Below are 19,646 nucleotides of genomic sequence, written 5' to 3' on the forward strand. Positions count from 1 at the left end.
AATGTGTTCCATGAAATCACAGCAATAAGTGAATTCCTATTGGGAGGACATCTATTTACCATTATTTTAAATAAATAAATGATTTCCAGAAAGGGTGGGCAGCCACTGGCCCTTGGAACCTCAAAGGTTTTTTTCTCGCTTGATTTTCAGTTGGGAGTTTTTGTCCTTTTCCTCTGTGGCCAGTAGGCATACTTATAGCCCTATAAAAGTATTATATTATGATAGTCAGTAGTCACCTGTCTCCTTTGTTTCTTTATCTGATGTATTTTTTTCTTGCCCTATGCCTGTGTTAAAGCACTCTGTGTCACTGCGTAAGAAGAGCGCTTTATAAGAATAAACTGAATTGAATCCCCATATGAAAAACATGTCGCACAGAATTCATTCACCAAAATAAAGGGTATTTTTATGCATGGCATTGATAATGCCAACATATTTTGTAACAAAAATATTTCTACCTTATTTAATGTTCATATTTTAAATAATTATTTATCAGCAACTATTTGCCCAGTACAGAGTTGTAGTGGAAGAATGGGGTGTGAGGCAGTGTATATCCCAAATGGAAACACTTTGATCATTTGGCTCACAGGTGTTTATGGTATAAAGAAATAAATTTCACCAGAGCACTGCTCATGTCTTTCACACTGTAAAGGTACTTGTTTAATAAAAAATGTTTATATGATTGAAAGGGGAACCAGGTAACACAGTGTTTACAGCTGTTACTTTGCACTTGAAAGATGCAGATACAACAAATGCTGTAGCACTCTTGAGCAAGGGACTGGATTGAAAAAATGACAATGTTGTATGAATAGGTAAATAACTGGAAATAGATTAACATTAGAGATCACTTTGGAGAAGTATGTCACTTTAATAATGACAACACCAACAACATCACTGCAGTTGCAATATCAGATTTATCTTAAACGATGGTCGTGACTAAGCCTGTCCATGTAACAGAAGTGTGAAGTATGTGTACAACCAGTTTGGTACAAACAGACTAGATTTAGCCCAAAAAAAAGAAGCCATACTGATTTCCTCAGAGGGAGAAAACCTTTCCAGGCCAGGCCGCTGTAAAGAATAAAACACTCACAGTATAAGTGAAATGACCACTCAATGGGCAAAAATCCTGTTAGACTACATCATAATCCCATTGTATGAAAAAGCTGTTTTTTGCTGTACTGGGCCCCTTATAGTATAGTAAGTATAGTAAATGTAATTCAATACTTATTACCTTTAAACACTTGAGCAGTGCTCTGGAATGGCAGACTAGCAAAAGAACATGGTGAGCCCATTATAGATGCAGCCCCCAGCGCAACAGATGACTCACTTCATTCCACTGGGGCTCTGTGGTGTCCCGGAACACCCGCGTCTTAGCTTTGCTCACAAAGTACCCAAAGGAGTCCACTTCCAGCGTGCAGTACAGGTCTGAAGGGGAAGCAGTGCAGTGGTCAATTTCAAATCACAGAAACCACAGTGTGACACGAACAAAGGCACAGGTTTAACTCTCTTTGTGTCTTTCAAATACTTCATTTGCGTATTGCAGTCAAGATGCCAACTACAGTACTTCTGCTTTACTTGTGCGACTCATTTTTCTTTTGGGATTGACTTCAGATAATTTTTTTTTTGTTCCGTACATTGGTGTCAAAAACCAAGAGCTGCCGAAACAAGTTCATAAATCAAGGGATGCCTGTATTTCCAAGATCTTGTAGGCAGTACCACATTTTACTGTGCTGTTGTAATGACTCATCTGTGGAAGGGAAAAATACATGTCTCTTTTCTTGTCTGATGGAAACAGTGCTGGACATAGTGTTCGTAACAGTTTCTGTCAAGTAAACATTCTATTCGTACTGACAGGGCCTTGCTCTTGTTGAACATTTACCTTTAAGGATCAACACACAGATGATAACATTGTTAATAGGAATTGTGACAGTGTTGCTTTAAGGGAGTAGGGCATTATGCAAAGTGTATGAAATTCCACTAGAATGTCTGTTGGCCATATAATATTAGGTATTTAATTGAATGATTGTGGAGACAGCAGAGAATTTAGCAGGAAAAGTTTAGCTGAAGGTTTTTTGGTTACATATGTGCATTTTAGCAGCAGTGGGCTGTTTTAGAAAGTTGTTTACAATAAATGTGACGTGTTCAGTGGATCCTTACTTGGTTTACTGGTTATCCTGCAGAGAACTATCAATTAAGAAGAAAAGTGGGAATTGCCACAGAGCAGTAACTCCAAAAACTACCCTGGGTTTTGTGAGCTTGGTCTGGAAGCAGGACAGCAAAGGTAACTGTTGTATTGTTTTCTGAGATGGACATCACTTTGGAGAAAAGCATCTGCTAAAAAGTCAAATATAAATGTAAAAAATTGTGTTTTATATTATGCTGAAACCATGGACTGATCGTTATACAGGTGTTTTACCATGTCTTACTGACACGTAGGAAAACCGGTTGGAGGTTTCCATACTGGCTGGGGACTGTATTATCCCCCCCCATTTAAAATAATGGGAAAGGGGCTTTCGATATCTGTAACTGATATCCACACTTTTCAGAAACTGATTAATTCTCTAAATGAAGGGATGCCTGTACACAGAAGACAACTGAAATCTGATGTACTGTACCACTCAATCTGCACCTGCATTTCAATAAAGCACAACTATTTTGTCACTATGGAAAAAGCCTGACCAGCTCCCTCTGTAGCAAACCCAGGTAAAGAGCCCTTCTGGATACACATGCTTTACTAGGCATCCAGACACTGCACAAATTATTACCCATATTCACGGTAAAGCCAGCTCCAGAGCAAAAGCTATTCTTGCCCGGCATTCTGCGACCTGATTTATTTGAAAGTTTCAGCCAAAGTAGGTTTGTGCGCCCAGAACTGAGCCCCTGGAGGACCTGCTCAAACATTTGGCTTCTTCTGTGTGAGTGGCCGCCAGGCCTTTGGAAACGGAGCGCTACACCAAGGCTTCCCGAAGGCTCTTCATCACAAACAGCCTTTTAGGGGAGGGCTGACGCTCTGAATGGAGCCACTATCAGAGCTTCCGAGGCCAGGTGGACCTTTTATTTCCTAATAAATAAAATGCATTGCAGCATATGCTATATATTTTCCATAATATTATGTTTAACCATAGGCCTACTCCAAAATGTGTCACATAATCCCATGTACATATGCAAATGTTAATTACATGTTCATTGACATACCATGCATGACACTCCTGTGTCATCCTTACCCTCTCCTAGAAAAGGAGAGGACAGTCACAACAACAGACATCGTTGCTGTTAATGACATGTAAGCTATTTTTGCTGGGTCTAGCCCACTTCTCTCTACAACTGGACAAAAGCATCAGCTACATAGCAACTTAACACGACTGTGAATTATAAAGAATGATTAAAACATTTAGTCCTCCACCAAGAGTCTGAGAAAAACTTTCTAGGTCCAAAGCTTACAAATGAAGTTCAGTCAAAGGCTACTGAGCAAAGTCTTATTACATCAATACACTAATACAGTTCAAGGGCTGAAGACTCATTCACCTGTGAGATGCAATGCAGAAGACTACTAAGGATTACAGAGTGCAGAAAATAAAACACACTCCCATGTGGATATTTGTAAGAACTGTATTCCAAGGCACTTGTTTTTAAAATGTACTTAACAGATGTAGTCACCAAAAGGTTGGCTGAGTATAGACAGCCTAATACATTAGCAGATCACTGCTAAAAGTATTTGAAGTAGCACATTTCTAGGGCACATCATAGGAAGGAGACCAGCTAATGGCTTCTTTAGCTTGAACCTGAAGCAGAAATTAAAAATTTTTTTGAAAACCATGTATTAAACTACACATATGCAAAGGAAAGAACAAAGCTGCATGAGTGGACAAGATCGTGTACAACTGAAGGACCTATGGACATCTAACACCATCAGTCCATACAGAATCCATCAATTCTCAGAACAGAGTGCAGTGACTGACTGGGGCCTTACCAGACAGCCCCTTTCACTATTCAAGGTGTGTGTGTGTTCCACCATTGCACAGTCCAACAATAGGAATGAAAATCTGCCTTATAGTTCAGAGATGAGTTGCCTGACTTTAGAAGTGAACTCCAAAATAAAGATGAAGTGCAGATTTCAACTTCTATTCCCTAGCAGTCATCAATCATTGTGTCTGTTGCCATAGCAGCAGATCCTTACCCTGTCTCACTACCCCCTGATAGAAGAGAATCTTCTGCAGCATGAATTTTTGCCAGAATTGTCATCAGCTGGTAGAGGTGGGAAGAGCTGGACACAGTTAAGGGGAAGGGCCATATAAGAACTTCCATTGGAAAAAGAGTGGCAGAAACACGGTGGTGCAGTGGACAGTATGTTTGCCAGATCGTGCGCATGTGTGGGTGTGTGCATGTGCATGCAGGCAGGAGGGCTGATAAAATGTGGTATTCAGCAAACTGCACTATGGAGTTCTAGATGTACTTGGCCCGCTGATTAGTGGGATCAGCACGACCCTAACCGCAAATGCTCTTGCTCTTTCTGTAGCTGATTGACTGCCAGCTGTGATGTAGTTGAAAACTGGAGTGCAGTTGTTTGACAAGTAGTGACCAACGGGTATCAGGGCAACTATAGCCACAAATAGGCACGCCCTTCCTCTTTACCTCAGTGCCAAAGGCAGCTTGGATGGGACGCACACAACCACTCCTCCTTGCACAACTCCCCACAATGCAAATTGGTGACAGCTGAGATGCACACACTGCAATACCTCAAAGGCTGCGCTGAATTAATAATACGTACATGCAAGCCATATGCAAAGCAGAGAGCAGAAGGGTATATGTGGGGGGGGGGGGGGGGTTGTTAAACATAGATTTGATCATGCTCAAAGCGCATTGTCACCAGCTCTGAACAATTTGCCAAATTTCATTACGCCTCAGGTCTTCTATGGGAAAATCAGGAGCACCACAACACGCGAACATTTTTACGTCTCATTTAGTTTATTTCCCCCCACTGCACTACATGCTAATTTGCAGATTTCAAGAAGGTTACATGGGCAAGGCATCATGGGGCCAGCAATATTACAACAACTGGTCAGTAGGGAGGGAACAATCAGGATTATTTTTCCTGACATGTCAAATCCAAGGACATTCAGTTCGCCCACAGAAAACAAGTTCTCCATGGCATGTAATGCACAGGGTTCAAAAGAAAATTCCAGAGGGCATAAATCACTCTTGCTTTCCCATGTGCTGCCTCACAGTAACTGGAATGCAAACAATCAGAAGGAACAGTGAAGCAGATGTCTGCAGAATTTCATGCCATGGGACACTAAAATCTGCAGAACAAAATAGCAGTGACCAACCCAGGATCCCCAGCTCTACAAGGGGTGTTTTTCAGTGCTGAGATTTTCTTTAAAGAGTCTGGAGCTGTTCACAGAATCCATGCCATGATTCAACTCATGTTGAGATTTCTATAACGTTAAACGAAATTCTTCTTCATACTGATAATAGCAGAAAAGAATCATTGGTATATGTTTTCCAGTGAAACATGTTCCCCTTCAGGAGAGCATTTCTGAAACTTAAAAGTGAATAAAACACTGAAGTCAAACAAAAGGACTGAGTACATTTGATCAAAGTGTAAGAACAAGACTACATATTCATTACATATTCACTGATTAATTTTAAATCCTTTTCTTTCACAAGACAATTGGAAATAAAAATGGATATTTGAATCTTGTCCTTCATTCAAAGCCAGCCAAACTTAAAAACAAAATGTTTTGGTTCAGTATAAAACCTGAAACACAGGAGGCTCACAGGACCAGAACCAGGAGCTGCAGCACAAAATGTCAAACTGGAGAGAAAGGGAGGAGGGGGGAACTAGGTGCCAATTGTACATATGGGGCATACAAGGAGGCATGCAGGGCACAGCTCTAGAAATCACTGGCAGAGAACAAAGGGTGGAAAGAGGAAAAGACTTATACCAGGGTACATATACTCAATGTGACCACAATGAAAACTGCACGTCACATGGGAAATGTCATTTTCTTTAACACACATCATTGACCACCTGTGTTCCATTCTGCACTAAAACTTTTACATATAACTACAGCATGTTTTGAGACATGAGCCAGTGGCTAATGGTTCATATTATCAAAAACAGTTTGTGTCACAGGCAATGTAGCAAGTACTGGATCCTAGAGAAGAGGCAGGTGAAGAGTGACAGCGAGGAAACACAGCTACAGTGCAACGGCACAAATCCAGAGATCACTACTCTGTCTGCATCAGCAGCAAAAGGCTGTGCTGTTTTGGTGAAAGTGCAGAGTGCTTTTTCATAAAACTAAGAGAAACATCTGTGTTGAAGCCTGTAGAGATGCACTCTAGGACAGCCGCATACTGTCAGGGCACATAGTCAACATGGGGTTCGAGGACATCCTGACTACAAATCTAAGGTGAAGCTGTGGGACTTCTGGACGGGTGCCTATAGAAGCTGAAGCCCTCCTCAGACTGCAATAAATCGGAAATATCTAGTGGAAGAATTCTAGCACTGGGTTCCTGTCAAGCAGTGCTGGATCCCAACAGCTTCCTTGCCATATCTTACTCCGGCAGCCTTGGCTGAATACGCTGGTCCGATGCACATTACAAGGACTTTTTTTTGCCTCTCAACAGCACCTTGCCATCATCAGCACCTAGGGCCCCCAAAAGTTTTAGTTTCCTGACTAAATCAAACTCCCACGGTCTAATATTACCTTTCCGCCGGGAGGCAGACCCCCACGGACACGAGTGTGACAACTTAAGAGGCAACCAAGGATTGATGCCGAGCAATGCTGCTTGCTTGCTGCTAACTTCAGTGTGAACTGGTGGGTCAACTTGAAAATATTGGCTGGAATGTGCTACGGTGGGATTAGTCTGCAGCCAAGGGCTCCATTCTTTATTGCAGCCCACTCATCAGAACCAGACCCTCAGCAGAGGCTGGATGACTCAGTAGTAATCAGACCTGCTTCTGGGCCTTGCAAAGGCCTTTACTGTGGGGCAGTTAATATTCTTCAGTCAGGGACAGAGAAGGATGGGGAACCTCATATTTTCCTGTTTAGATTCTACAGGGCCAAAAATATTAGATTTGCTCTGGACTGCCACTTAGAGAAGAAACATGAGATGGTTAAAAGTGGGAACTTGTCAAATCCTATAAGCACACCTAGAAGGGAACAAACATGTTTGCACTAAGTAGGAATCACCCATGTGCTCCTGCACTCAGACATATACACACAAACTGCACACACAGCACACACTGTTACATGTGCCTGTCAGTCTCTACCCAGTGGGAAGAGACCCTTTGAAGTGTGCAAGGAAAATCATGGCTTCACTTACTGGCTGACTGTTTAAAGCCCTTGGCAGAATGAACGATCACATGGAGGAAACCATACAGCCCAGGAGATTCTTCATCTGAAACAGAAGAAGGCAGTGACAGCATGAGTCTAACAGCGAACAGTGAGGGACAACTGAGTATCCTAACAGTAAACTGTCCATTGTTGTGCCTCTGCCTCGACCATCCACAAATCCGACAAAATACAAACCATATGCGTTATGCTCTGTGGTCTGAAAGCGCACTCCTTTTCTTTGTGCTAGCAAAGTAATTGAAGACCCCCACATAGGGGTATGAAGTGATGAAGCAGAGATAAAGCAGATCAGGTTTGCAGGGTCCACAATGGCCTTTCCCCCAGCACCACCCCCTCATCCCATGGACCCCTGCTGGTACTGGGATAAGGCTGAACACCTCTTGACAGTGTTTGTGCAACCTCAGTGTGCACAGGGTGTGGGCATGTTGACAATGGCCAGCCAGGCATTCCATGTGGTGCTGAACTCCAGCAGTGCCGGACCCATCCCAGGGGCATTCAGACATTTGTGAGTGACACACTTGTGACGCAGGGATCAGATATGGTGACGCATTACTTTTAGAACATCTACCCCAGGAAGGGCATCGCAACTGACCCAGCATGGCCTGTGTGTCTCTACACTCCAGAGGAGGGAGGTGCCTCTATGTGAAGCTTCTCAACTGGGATGAGTGAAAAATGACCAGGAGTGCCCAAAAATTATCCAGAAGACTGAGCTGTAAATAGCCCACAGGTGAACAGTTACAGCATTGAGATCATGGCCGATAACCTCATGGCCATGCAGCGGCTCCCTATCAAAAAGTAAGAGATATGTGCGGTCAACAGCACAGCACCACACTAATTCCCTGCATGCCAGCACCCTCACCTATGCCAGAATGCAACATCTTTGGAACCAATAAGTACGAGACATTGTTTCACCTTTTTAAGTCTTGGTTTACACTAAATGTGTCCCAGTGCCAGCTGGAAAACAGTGGACTGAGATGCTGCAACAGAGCAGCCCACCTCTAGCATACTGATCTTCACTGTCATCCTTCACCTGCCATCAAGAGGGTTGGGGTACTCAGGGCACAGCGGAGTCAGGTTTGTAAACCATGTTCAAGATCCGTGTGAAATGAGCCATGGATCCCATGCTTGACCACTGACTATGCAGCACATTTCGCTCCAAACAAGTAGAGAAAGCAGCCCTGCATCCAGGTGGTCTTGAACCAGGGCTGCCCCCATTCTGTACCCTTCAGTGGGTGGCATGGTGGCACAGCGAATAGCGCTGTCATTTCACAGCGCCAGGTGGTGTGAGAGGACATGGGTTCAATCCCTGCTCAGACTGTATGGAGCTTGCGTGTTCTCCCCATGTCTGTGTGGGCTTCCCCTGGGTGCTCCGGTTTCCTCCCACAGTCCAAAGATATGCTGTTCAGGTTCACCCATAGTGTGTATGTGACACTGATGTATGGATGAGTGACCCATTGCAAGTAGTGTATCTAGCAGTGTAAGTCACCTTGGTGAATATGTTATGGGCTGGTAACACTGCATATAGTTCATTGGAAGTCGCTTTGGAGAAAAGTACCTGCTAAATAAATAAATGTAAATGACAGAATCCTATAACAGGACACTTTTTACAATCACTGAGACAATCCCTGCAACAGCCAGAAAATATTATCCATTGAACACAATCTACAGCTTAACTTTATTTGCATCTTCTCATGAATGTTATATATAGAAATATATACACACATATCATACATTACAGTGTATCAAACAAAACTGCCTCTGCTGTAGATGTTACATTCAGTTCATAATATGGAGGATAATATGTGAGCGTGCTGGGGGCGGGGGCTTGTCTCTAGCGTTTCCTAGTGTCAAAGAGTAATACTGACCGTCCTTATTACTGGTCACTGGAATGTTATGGACAGTTCTCAGTTTGAAGCAGGAACCAGTCAGGACCTGGAGCTCCACAGAGCTTAGCACACAGGCCTGGAGATCTGGGGGAGGACATCAGAAGGTGAGCAGTGAGGAAAACAGGGAGAGAGAAATTCTTAGCATCTGTATTCAGACTCACATCATCTTAATTTCACAAAGTTGAATCAAATTAATATTGGTTGTTTGTGCCTGCTGTACCCTTACAGACTGTGTGCATATTTCAAAAGCATGATTTTGCCTACCTTTCTTCTGTAGTTTCTGTATGGCCTCTCGCCACTCCGATCTCTCATAATCAGAGGAAAGCAGGAAGAGGTAGCTCTGGGAGACAAAAGAAGCTGCATTTTAGGATAGCCACCCCTGAAAACATGCAGAAACCTTGTTCCCATTAGAAAGGGTGCCCCCTGGTGGTACAGATGGCGCTTGACTTGTGATATATGTGCCTTCTGTTTATAGTCCTATCACATACACCATATTATTTTTCATAGCATCATTTCATATTTCATACTATTAGTCATTAAGGTCCACCAAAGACTGCTCCATCTGCTGTATGTATGATAACAGTGCTGCTGCTACAAGGCATCATATTTCTTATTGATTTAGTGTATCTATGCACCACTGCAATTTTACAGTACATTTACATAAAATTTATTTATTTATTTAGCTGACGCTTTTCTCCAAAACGACTTACAATGTTAAGGTTGAAATTATTTACCCATTTATACAGTTGGGTAATTTTACTGGAGCAATTTTGGGTAAATACCTTGCTCAAAAGGGTATTACAGCTGGGGGGGGGGGAATCAAACCTGCAACCTTTGGATTCAAAGGCAGTAGCTCTAACCACTACACTACCAGCTGTGCCTGCTTTGTTTTGTCTGCGATTCCATTTCATTCCATTGTGACAATACCTTGCCATGCTTGTTGTGGATGCGAAACGGGATCATGGGCGAGTGCAGGAGCAGGCAGGACTCCTGTTCGTTCATCTTCTTCCTCAGGCGTTCCAGCGCGCGACTTTGGCCCTTCAGGGCTTTCTGAAGAGACAAGTGTGAGGCAGGTTACCAGTCAAAGAGGGGAAAAAAGGAAAAAACATGTCACGAGGGGCTGTCCCAGCCTGACCTGTAGCAATGCATTTTTAGAGTTATCAATTCAGGTACTATGATCGAGGGCACTACAGAAGGATTCAAACTCAGTCTTTAGATGACAAGGTGACAGCATGACGCATAGTATGTAAAGCTGAGATCAAACAGTGCAGGGGCACATTGATTTCAGCTGGCAGACTCATCAGTGCACATCCCATTCTTTCCTGGGTCATCATTTCTACAAACATGCATTAAGTGTTACAGTGGCCCGTCAATAACAAAAGATGTCATTTTTCCTTTATGAATTTTCCAGTGAATTGACTTTCTTTAAAAAAAGAAGGGGGGGGGGAGACTGACTTCACATCAAAAGCAATGAGATGAGACTGGAAACAAAACGGAATATGGGAGGCCAAAAGGCAAAAGATGTACCAGAAATGCAAACATAAAACTATACACTTAACACACGCCAGCATGGCATCAGAGCAGGTAGAACTGCAGAGTGGCGACTCAAATTACCCTTCAAGTGTGGGTGCAAGTGTGTGTTACATTGCTCTGCTGTATAGATAGGAGAGTGCAGAAAGTTTAATGAAGTGTATCTAACACTATTTCACCTTGGATGAAGGTGTCCGCAAAACACTAAACCACTGTACATCACATCAGAGAAAAGCATCTACTAAATCATTGGTTCTTAATGGAGAGTTCGGAGGGGGGCACAAATTGTTTCCAAGAAAAAAGCGCAGAGACAGGTCATCATTGGGTACTCAGTGTATTTTATTGCTTTTCAATTATAATGTGCATAAAAATGAAAAACCTATAAAAATCTATGTAAAAATCTCAATTCTTTAAAAAATATAATTTAAAAAATATTTAAAAATAATTATAATTAAAAATATTTTAAAAACGCATTCCTTCTCCCTCTGCATTTCCTTTCTTAGTTGGAGAGGCGGAGCTTAAGCCCACCTTTTATGTATAGCTGGCAGTGTAGAAACGAGTTAGAACGTCAGAGATACCAGTCGAACTAATAAGTTGGTATGGATAAGTTCATCACAAGTGCTAAAAGGAGTTGTGGCAATGGTCCGTTGTTAGCACCTCCAGCTGAAAAGTTTATAGCTCTTGCTCTCTGCCTTCATTTTGGTTGACTGTGATGACTGAATATCCTCAGTTGTCTAACGCCGCTGTTACATTGCTGCCTCCATTCGCCTCAACTTATTTGTGTGAGGCCGGGTTTTCAAAATTGACTGCGTTGAAAACAAAATACCAAAATCACCTGCAGGTGGAGGATGACCTCAGGCTTGCGCTGTCCAACATTGAACCGCACATTGTGCTTCTTTGTAAAAAGAAGCAAGCGCAGGTTTCCCACTAATTTATAATGGCATGGCTAGCGAAACGCACCCTACGTTCAAGTTTGCATATCACATTACATTACACGTAATGTTACAAATTAGTTCTATATTGTTCAAAAACATTTTGATAAATTAAGGGCATGTTCCACTATTGTCCTTTAGATCATTTTAAAAGGAAAAAAAAAAAAAACTGAAAAGTTAAAAAGGGAAAAAAAACACAAAAAAAAAGTACAAAAAAATCTAAAAAAAAAATAATCTACCTACCTATCTACTCATTGGGAGGGGGGCGTGCCACATAACAGGAGAGGTTTGGGGGGGGCTTTAGTTCCAAAAGGTTGAGAACCACTGTACTAAATAAATAACTCCAACTGAGGCTGAAAACGACTGGTGGCACCTCATCAGAGCTGAAGTCAGCGAGAAGCAGGGTGCACAGGATGTACAGTGAGTGCATTTCCATTGCATCGCATTTAAGAGACATCTGTGGGCTCAGTCTCAGATTGTTACTGGTGTGGCTCAGATCAGCTTTGCCAGCAGTGGCAGTGCAGACCTTGGGCATGGCTTGGCCAGCCTGTTTGCATTCAGAGTCACGTTATTTGTTGACTTTGCCCCACACCATCACAAACACACACACCTAACATGAGTCATTTCCTGAACTTTGGAAATTCCACCCAAATAAAAACTGGCTGTGGAAACTTCCCTTTGAGAGACAGACCCAAACTGCAAGAAGCTCTGTGTGTAACTCAAGCCAGGAAGAGCAGCAAGAGAACTGGAAGCACAGAGATGTCCAAGGGGGGGGGGGGGGGGGAACCATTTCCACACACCACTGCTAGCAGAACTCCCACTTTCTGGTCACTTAAACCTTGTATGTCATGATTATCCTGTGGTACTGTTTTCTTCTTTTTTAAATACTTGGCATCAAACTACAACCAATTCCAATGTGTTTTACATACAGCCGATAAAGCGTTCAGAGTTCTGAAATTAGTTTGTATGATGTCGATTTCTCCATGAGTCAAACGACTCTTTACTAGTTGAATCAACCCAGTTTTAATGGCATTAAGAAGAGCATAATATTCATTCCTGAGTGTCCATCTCCATGTGAAACCTGGCTCTGCCACAGTTACACAGTTGTGTAAAACACTGTTCCATCTTAGTGGAACATGTACAGCTCTATGATGGTTATCCAGGAGTGTAGCTCAGTGGTCATCAATGAACTCTAGCTTCCTGCAGCCACCTGCAGCCTGTGCGCTCTTAGTGACTCTCAGTGCGGCGCACCACCTTCCACGCAGGGTCAACCTGGAGCCGAGAGAAGGACCCTTTCCATTTGAGATAACTTCAGAAAGGACCCTCTAGAGGAGTGGGGGGGCAACAAAACACCGTTAAAAGAACCGCGTGTGTGAGCTGGCCGCATGGTCCCACTGTGACACGACTGAACCAAAGCTGGGGGTGGGAAGGGGTTGTAGGAAGGCATCTCGAGGGCAGAACTCCTTACATTCCAGTCACTTACTGGAAGGCATTCTTCTGACCCCAACCTGATATGAAGAGAACCCTTCCACCACTACTCAGGATATGTGGGGTTGGAACCAAAGTGGTCCTGAGCACTCAAATCCCACCATACCTCTCACCCTCCATCCCCCAGAGATTGAGCAGGCAGGACAATGTCCTCATTACTCTTATGCCATCAGGTGGCATGTGTTCAACGCCTAAGCCTGACTGCTACAACCAACAGGGACGTGTTCAACACACCCACCTTCTCCTTCTGGATCTCACTCTTGATGGCAGAGATCTTTGTCTTCATCTCTTCAATCTCATGTTCTGGCAGTGTCTGCACGTGGGGGCAGGAGTCAGAGTCGTCCAGGGTCTGGAATGTCAGATCGGCCAGCGGGATATACCACTTGCAGTCATACTGCTGATGTTTTCTGTGTGGACAAAGCGATGGATTGGGTCAAATTACATGCTCCAAGTCAAATTTACACAACACTGAAGCACAGATTTGGCCCTCCACACCATCACTGGGGGGGGGGAGAGAGTGAGAGAGAGAGAGAGAGAGAGAGAGAGAGAGAGAGAGAGAGAGAGAGAGAGAGAGAGAGAGAGAGTGTGTGAGTGTGTATGTGTGTAAGAGGGTCAAATACTGCCACACAAACAGTGCAGTACTTGCACAGGAACAACACAATCCCACTGTTAAGCAGGCTTGTGGGCCTGAACAAATTAGGCAGAGAGCAAGAGGTAGGGGACATGGGACCCTGGAGAATATGGAAGACGCAGAGCACTTGGGGAAACACCCATTCTGCACAATGAGGAGTTCCTAAACAGACCACTGAAACAATGGAGATCATTTGCCAAGGATAAAAATAAACTAGTATTAACAAGCTTTTAAACGTGCCTTTTGTTTGTATCTGTTCAACAATTAAAACACTTATCACGTGAATTTAAAGACGTCCAAAATTTCAAAAAAAGAAAAATCATGCTCTCATATCCTTCATAAGTACCCAGGATTATGTCCATCACTACAACAGGGCCTGATGGCTGGTTTTTAGTGTGCAGCATTTAACAGCAGATATTGGCCTCTCACAATAACAGGAGGTCTGCAGCACTTCCCACACCACTACCATCACTCCCTGCTACCACTGAACTTCATCTCAGAGAACGTCAGTTTATTACACAAGAAAGGGATCCAGTCCTGATAAGAGCAGCACACAATATTATTCATCTTACATTTCGAACAGTATTGCAATGAAAACGCTACTTATAACTCGTGTTCCTCTAAACTGTGCTGCTTTGTACACTGAGGGTCATATAGGCTCAATCTAAGGATCAGAACTGCCCTGAGTGACTCAACAGCTCCAGTCAAACCCTGCCAGAAAACATGCTGGATGAGGACCCTGGACCCACTACACCCTGGATGGGACACCAGTCTACTACAGGGCAACCACACACACCCTGAAATAGCAGTCTACCTGAAGCATGTCTTTGGAGTGTGGGAGGAAATGGGAGCATCCAGAGGAGCGCCACATGTAAACTCCTCACGGAGTGAGGCAGATGCACAGAAGGTCAGTACATAGATCCCACTTGTCCGCAAAACTTCTATGATACAGGGCTCAGACTTAATACTGTTGTTAGCCCTTCACACCTTGTGCTCCAAAGGATTTGAAATGTAGGTGTGGCAGGACAGCATTATCATAATAAAATGTTAAGATTTGCATGAATTTGATGAGTCTGCAAAGGCATGAAGGGGAGAGAGATGGGTCATGGAGGATTAGTGAGAGGCATCACTTATCTGTGGAGCCAGGCCGGGCCACATGGCTGGCTTATGAATATAAACACGAGGGCAACCAGAGGAAGTGCACTGTTTTTAACTGACCCTGCACAACCAGTCCGACACAGGAGAAAAATACCAGTGTTGTGCCTCGCCTAAAAGACAAACAAAAGTAAAAGCATAGCCAGACTTATTTAGGGTCCTCCACATCTTTGAAGTGAAGGCATCCTACTTTCTTCTATTTGTCTGATGTATCTGTGGGGCGAGATGAACAAGCACTCTGCTGCCTGTAACTCCTGCAGTTTCCTTCCATTCACCGTGTTCTTTGCAGCCTTGCAGCCTGTGTGCTATTCACTTTGTGGGGAGCATCAATGTTTTTCACACACACTGTTCTTCCAGTGATACACAGACAGGCTTCACTCAGGGGTGAAAAATCCATTTCCAGTCGGCACTTCTTCAGAAACCAATGAAAGAAAGGAAGACACTGAATCAATCAAATGTTTCAGAGACAGCACCTTCACAGCCCTTCCCAGACAGAGTCTTCTGGACGCTCTACGGAGAGCTGCCCTTTGACCGAAAACAAGGAGCTCCAGTAGAGGTGCCACTTTTCTTGTTCCTGAGGCTGATGAAACTCTGACATAGGTAGTGGATGGGCTTACAGGTATTTGGGAAGAGCAGGCTGTCTTAGGCTCCCGTAACAGAGCCCGATGGACCAAGAGTGAAATTCCACTGAGATCCCACTGCATACAGATGGACTGCCTTACCCTCAGGCCCCCAGACCATCTCAGTGTGACCCTCATCCACCCAGTGTAACTTATTGGATTGGTAAAGCACCCCTGCCTTAACATTTTTCCCTCCCTTCTGAAACATTGAATGCGACTGGCCCAGAAGGCTGCTTTACTCCAAGACTCATTGGATGGTTCTGATCACCAAATGCAGTAAAACCAACACAACCCTTAATGCACTATCCAAGGGTTGAAAAGCTGCTTGTACAAATCAAAATCACTTCAGTCATGAAGGATTAATTCCCCATATGTCGAAATCAGTAGTCATAGTGATTATGAGGCTCATATTTTCTTTAATTATTACAAAATGTCACTTGCTATGACAGAAACATATGAGGTATGTGTTAACACTAATATCAGAAAAACATGGAACATGCTGAATGCAATGTCACGGAAGAATACAAGCCTTCCTTGTTACCAACATCATTGTACCACCACATGTAGAAGGTCAGCCCCAGTGAGAGACATGCTGCCAAAGGAACAAAAGAACCCAGTTAACACTCACATCCATGCACTTGTCTTGGAATCAGCAGAACATTTTAATAAAATCGTGCACAAGCCCACACCATCACAGCTGGGAGACAGATGGGATGTGACTGGTTCTGGGTTCGAGAATAACACACACACACACACACACACACACACACACACACACACACACACACACAGTGTGAAACCGCTTGTCCCGTCGCAGCAAGCCAGAGCCTAACCCGGCAACACTGGGGCGCAAGGCTGGAGGGGGGAGGGGACACACCCAGGATAGGATACCAGTCCATTGCAAGGCACCTCAAGCAGGACTCAAACCCAGACCCGCCAGAGAGCGGGACCTAGCCAAGCCCACTGCGCTATCGCACCCCTTTCGAGAATAACATTTATTTTCCGAAGTCTTTAATGGCATGATGCAAATGATAACCCTGAAGGGTTCACACATCAACAGCAACATCTATCACAGCACATCAACATCTGTCTTCAGTTGAACCTGAAGCTGACTGGTGTTATCTGAGCACATACAAGAGGTCACAGACTGCCTGGGGATCTGTCTCGATTTGGTAGAAAGGGCTGTTTCATATTGGAACTATTCTGGTGTTCTATGTCAGTAGTAAGACTGTTGAAAATGGTCACCATACATGTCCAATGCAGACACCCTGAACCTCATCCATGTCCACAAGGGCTGTGTAGAATACAGGTAATTCATGTAGTAACAATAGCACCGATGTGACAAAGATAGAAACACTTGTTAGTATTGTGTTACAAACAATATAGCACTGGCCTCCACCTCTTTCAACATGCACAAGTGATCACATCTCTAAGAAAACAAAATAACCCTCCAAAACCCTCCTACAACAAGTGGGAGCTGAAGTAGGGGGCATTTACTAGGTCCACATGCCTTCCTCAGCCAGTTTATCAATTAATGTGTCTCACATTATCTTCTCAGTGCATGATATACCACTGAAGTTTGTCCCTGAAGGTTTACCTCATGAACCGGAGTTTTAAAAATGGAACAATGAGTCTTAGATCTAGATCTGCCTCTAGTTCCTTCCTGAGCAGGAGCTCAACATAGAGACAGTTAAACCGCACTCAATTCTCTGGAAGTGGCAGTTGGTTCTGCCCTTCTGTGCGAAATGTGTTGGCATACACATGTGAAGCATGATAACTACAGGACTCAGGGTGTGTCGTGAGACCTCAGTTTCCTGAACAATAACTACATCAGGCTGCTTACCAGAAATGAGTTCACACACTCCGGACACAGGTCATCAACACCTGCATACTAGTGAGCCTCGGACCCAACACCCTGCCTGCCTGCTTGATATCCCGTTAACTTTCAGTTTGTAGCTCCAATCCCTGTGGTACCATGCAGTGATAAATTACCTGTCTCAGGGTACAAGCCTTCCTTGTTACCAACATCATTGTACCACCACATGTAGAAACATGGCTTGTGATCCTCTGAACACAGCTGAACCACTTCACTGCAACAGAAAAAATAAACTACTTCCGTCCATCAATCAGTAATGCCAATGAAAGATGGTGACTAGAACAGTGCACTGAACCTAAGGGACTAATGAAGCCGTGGCGCACCACAGTGTCAGTACACCTCTGGCACGATTTCAATCCTAGGCTGCCATATGCTTGAGGCTCTCCATGGTCCTGTATCCAACAACACAAAGATGTTCAAACAGCCAATAAATGGACAGCCCTTGTAACACAACAGCTGATGGCAACATGCTTTTGGAGAAAGTTTACCCACCCAACAGCCGTCTTCTTCATCTTGGCACAGAGGAGGAGGTCGGTGAAGAGGAAAACATGACGCAGCTTCCTGGAGCCCTCAGATACTTCCACTAGGAAGCCGTCCTTCACTAGCTGACGAGCCTGCAGGAAGACAGGCAAGTGAGCACAGCGGGGCGTTTCCTCTGCTCAGTGATATCACATCCTGTCCACCCTACAGCACATGCTATTTAAGTATAAACACTCTCACAGTTAGCACGCTGCAAAACTCACTACACTCAGAATGTACTTTAAGCCGAATATTTCATTGTATTACATCATTTTGTGGTGCAGCTGGTGCATTTTCCCCAAACTGCCCTCCATGGCTGAGAGCCACACGCATTATACATGTTCTATGATTTATTTAGTTGGTTGTTGACGGTTACAGTAAATTCTTTGCTGGAGTCTAGAACCTGCAGCCATGTGGCTCAACGGCCAGGTTATTAGCTGTGCTGAGATATGCTGCCCTCACTGAATGCTGCATGAGGAAAGGGAGAACAGTTCTGAGTCAGTTCTGGAGCTCTCCCCGGGAGAAGCCATTGTACATAAGGCTCCCCAGCAGCCTCATCAGTGCTGCACCACGCCTTACAGCAGAGTGGCCAGGTGGTCAGCCAGATCTGCCGATCTTCACCATGTCAGTGACAAACTGGAAGCAATCACGTGTAGACAGCAGCAAAGACTGAGGAAATGCAAATGAGTGCTGAGTGATGGGGTAACGCACTCTTGCTATGGAGAGCGAGTGGTGTTTAATTCAGAAGGCCCAGTGCAGGAGGCTGCCTGTTTACCATAACATAATTTTTTAAGTTCTGCTCTGAAGTTTAGTCCTAAAACTGTTTCAACAGCTTCCAGAAGCCCTGGAAACAAGCAGAACTGCAATGACTGCGATAACCCCCAACACACCTCGCCCTTGGGGGTGGTGACTGCGGTCCTGCGGGGGTCAATCTCCTCATTGATGCTGGACAGGAAGTTCTGGGAGATACGCAGAGCATCCTGCAGCAGGGGGAAGTCAGGGTGGTCCTTTGGAGTGTGTTTCAGCAGGTCCTGGAGAACAGAGGACAAGAGGAAAATACACAGGGTCAATGATCAAACTGCCACAACCTTCCTCACTGAGAGATGTTTTCTACATTTCACAGCATTAATATCTGAACAGAGAGCTACCAGCAGACACACGTGTGTCCCAAGGAGAAGTGGCTTGTATGTTTATACGTGTCAAGAAAAGTTCATGTTCTGCCAGGCTTCTGATGTAGTGCCAGGTTAACGGGAGGAGGAGGCTGCATTTACATTCCACATATGCCTACAATTTGCTTGTGGGTGACCTTTACATAGACAGCCAACCTTTCTCAGTTGCGTCGGCCAAATTTATGAAATGCAACGTCACTGACGGCATGCTGAGCTGCGTGATGCCGTTTCTCACACCGCCTGCACTGTAGCCCTTGAATGACAAAACTGTTCTTTTTTTATTCTGGAGTATAGCGAGTCTCATCAACAAGTATGCAGAGACACCAAAGTGTGGAATATTCCAGAAATCTCCACAATGGGCAAAGAACAGGAAGCAACTTTCAGGAACGAACTAATCTACCATGACAACTCACCTTTCACACAGTAACTGACGTGTGGATATTCTTCCAATAGGACCTCACAGCTGCAGAAACTGTGCCGCTCTG

The 19,646-nt window shown here is 44.1% G+C and overlaps 1 protein-coding gene across 4 annotated transcripts in view; it reads right to left on the bottom strand.

Annotated features, from left to right (window-relative positions):
- abr (ABR activator of RhoGEF and GTPase) overlaps positions 1-19,646 on the bottom strand; it is a 117,622-nt gene that overhangs the window by 38,272 nt on the left and 59,704 nt on the right. For all 4 annotated transcript variants that reach the window (XM_018755343.2, XM_018755341.2, XM_029250795.1 and 1 more), the window contains 8 exons: positions 18,883-19,023; positions 17,966-18,087; positions 13,430-13,598; positions 10,169-10,291; positions 9,506-9,581; positions 9,221-9,325; positions 7,327-7,401; positions 1,325-1,422 (listed from right to left, as the gene is read on the bottom strand). In XM_018755343.2, coding sequence (XP_018610859.2) covers positions 1,325-1,422; positions 7,327-7,401; positions 9,221-9,325; positions 9,506-9,581; positions 10,169-10,291; positions 13,430-13,598; positions 17,966-18,087; positions 18,883-19,023 — 909 coding nt within the window. The remainder of the gene's footprint in view (positions 1-1,324; positions 1,423-7,326; positions 7,402-9,220; positions 9,326-9,505; positions 9,582-10,168; positions 10,292-13,429; positions 13,599-17,965; positions 18,088-18,882; positions 19,024-19,646) is intronic.

The sequence above is a fragment of the Scleropages formosus genome, chromosome 4 (genome assembly GCF_900964775.1).
Source record: "Scleropages formosus chromosome 4, fSclFor1.1, whole genome shotgun sequence".
NCBI lineage: Eukaryota > Metazoa > Chordata > Actinopteri > Osteoglossiformes > Osteoglossidae > Scleropages > Scleropages formosus.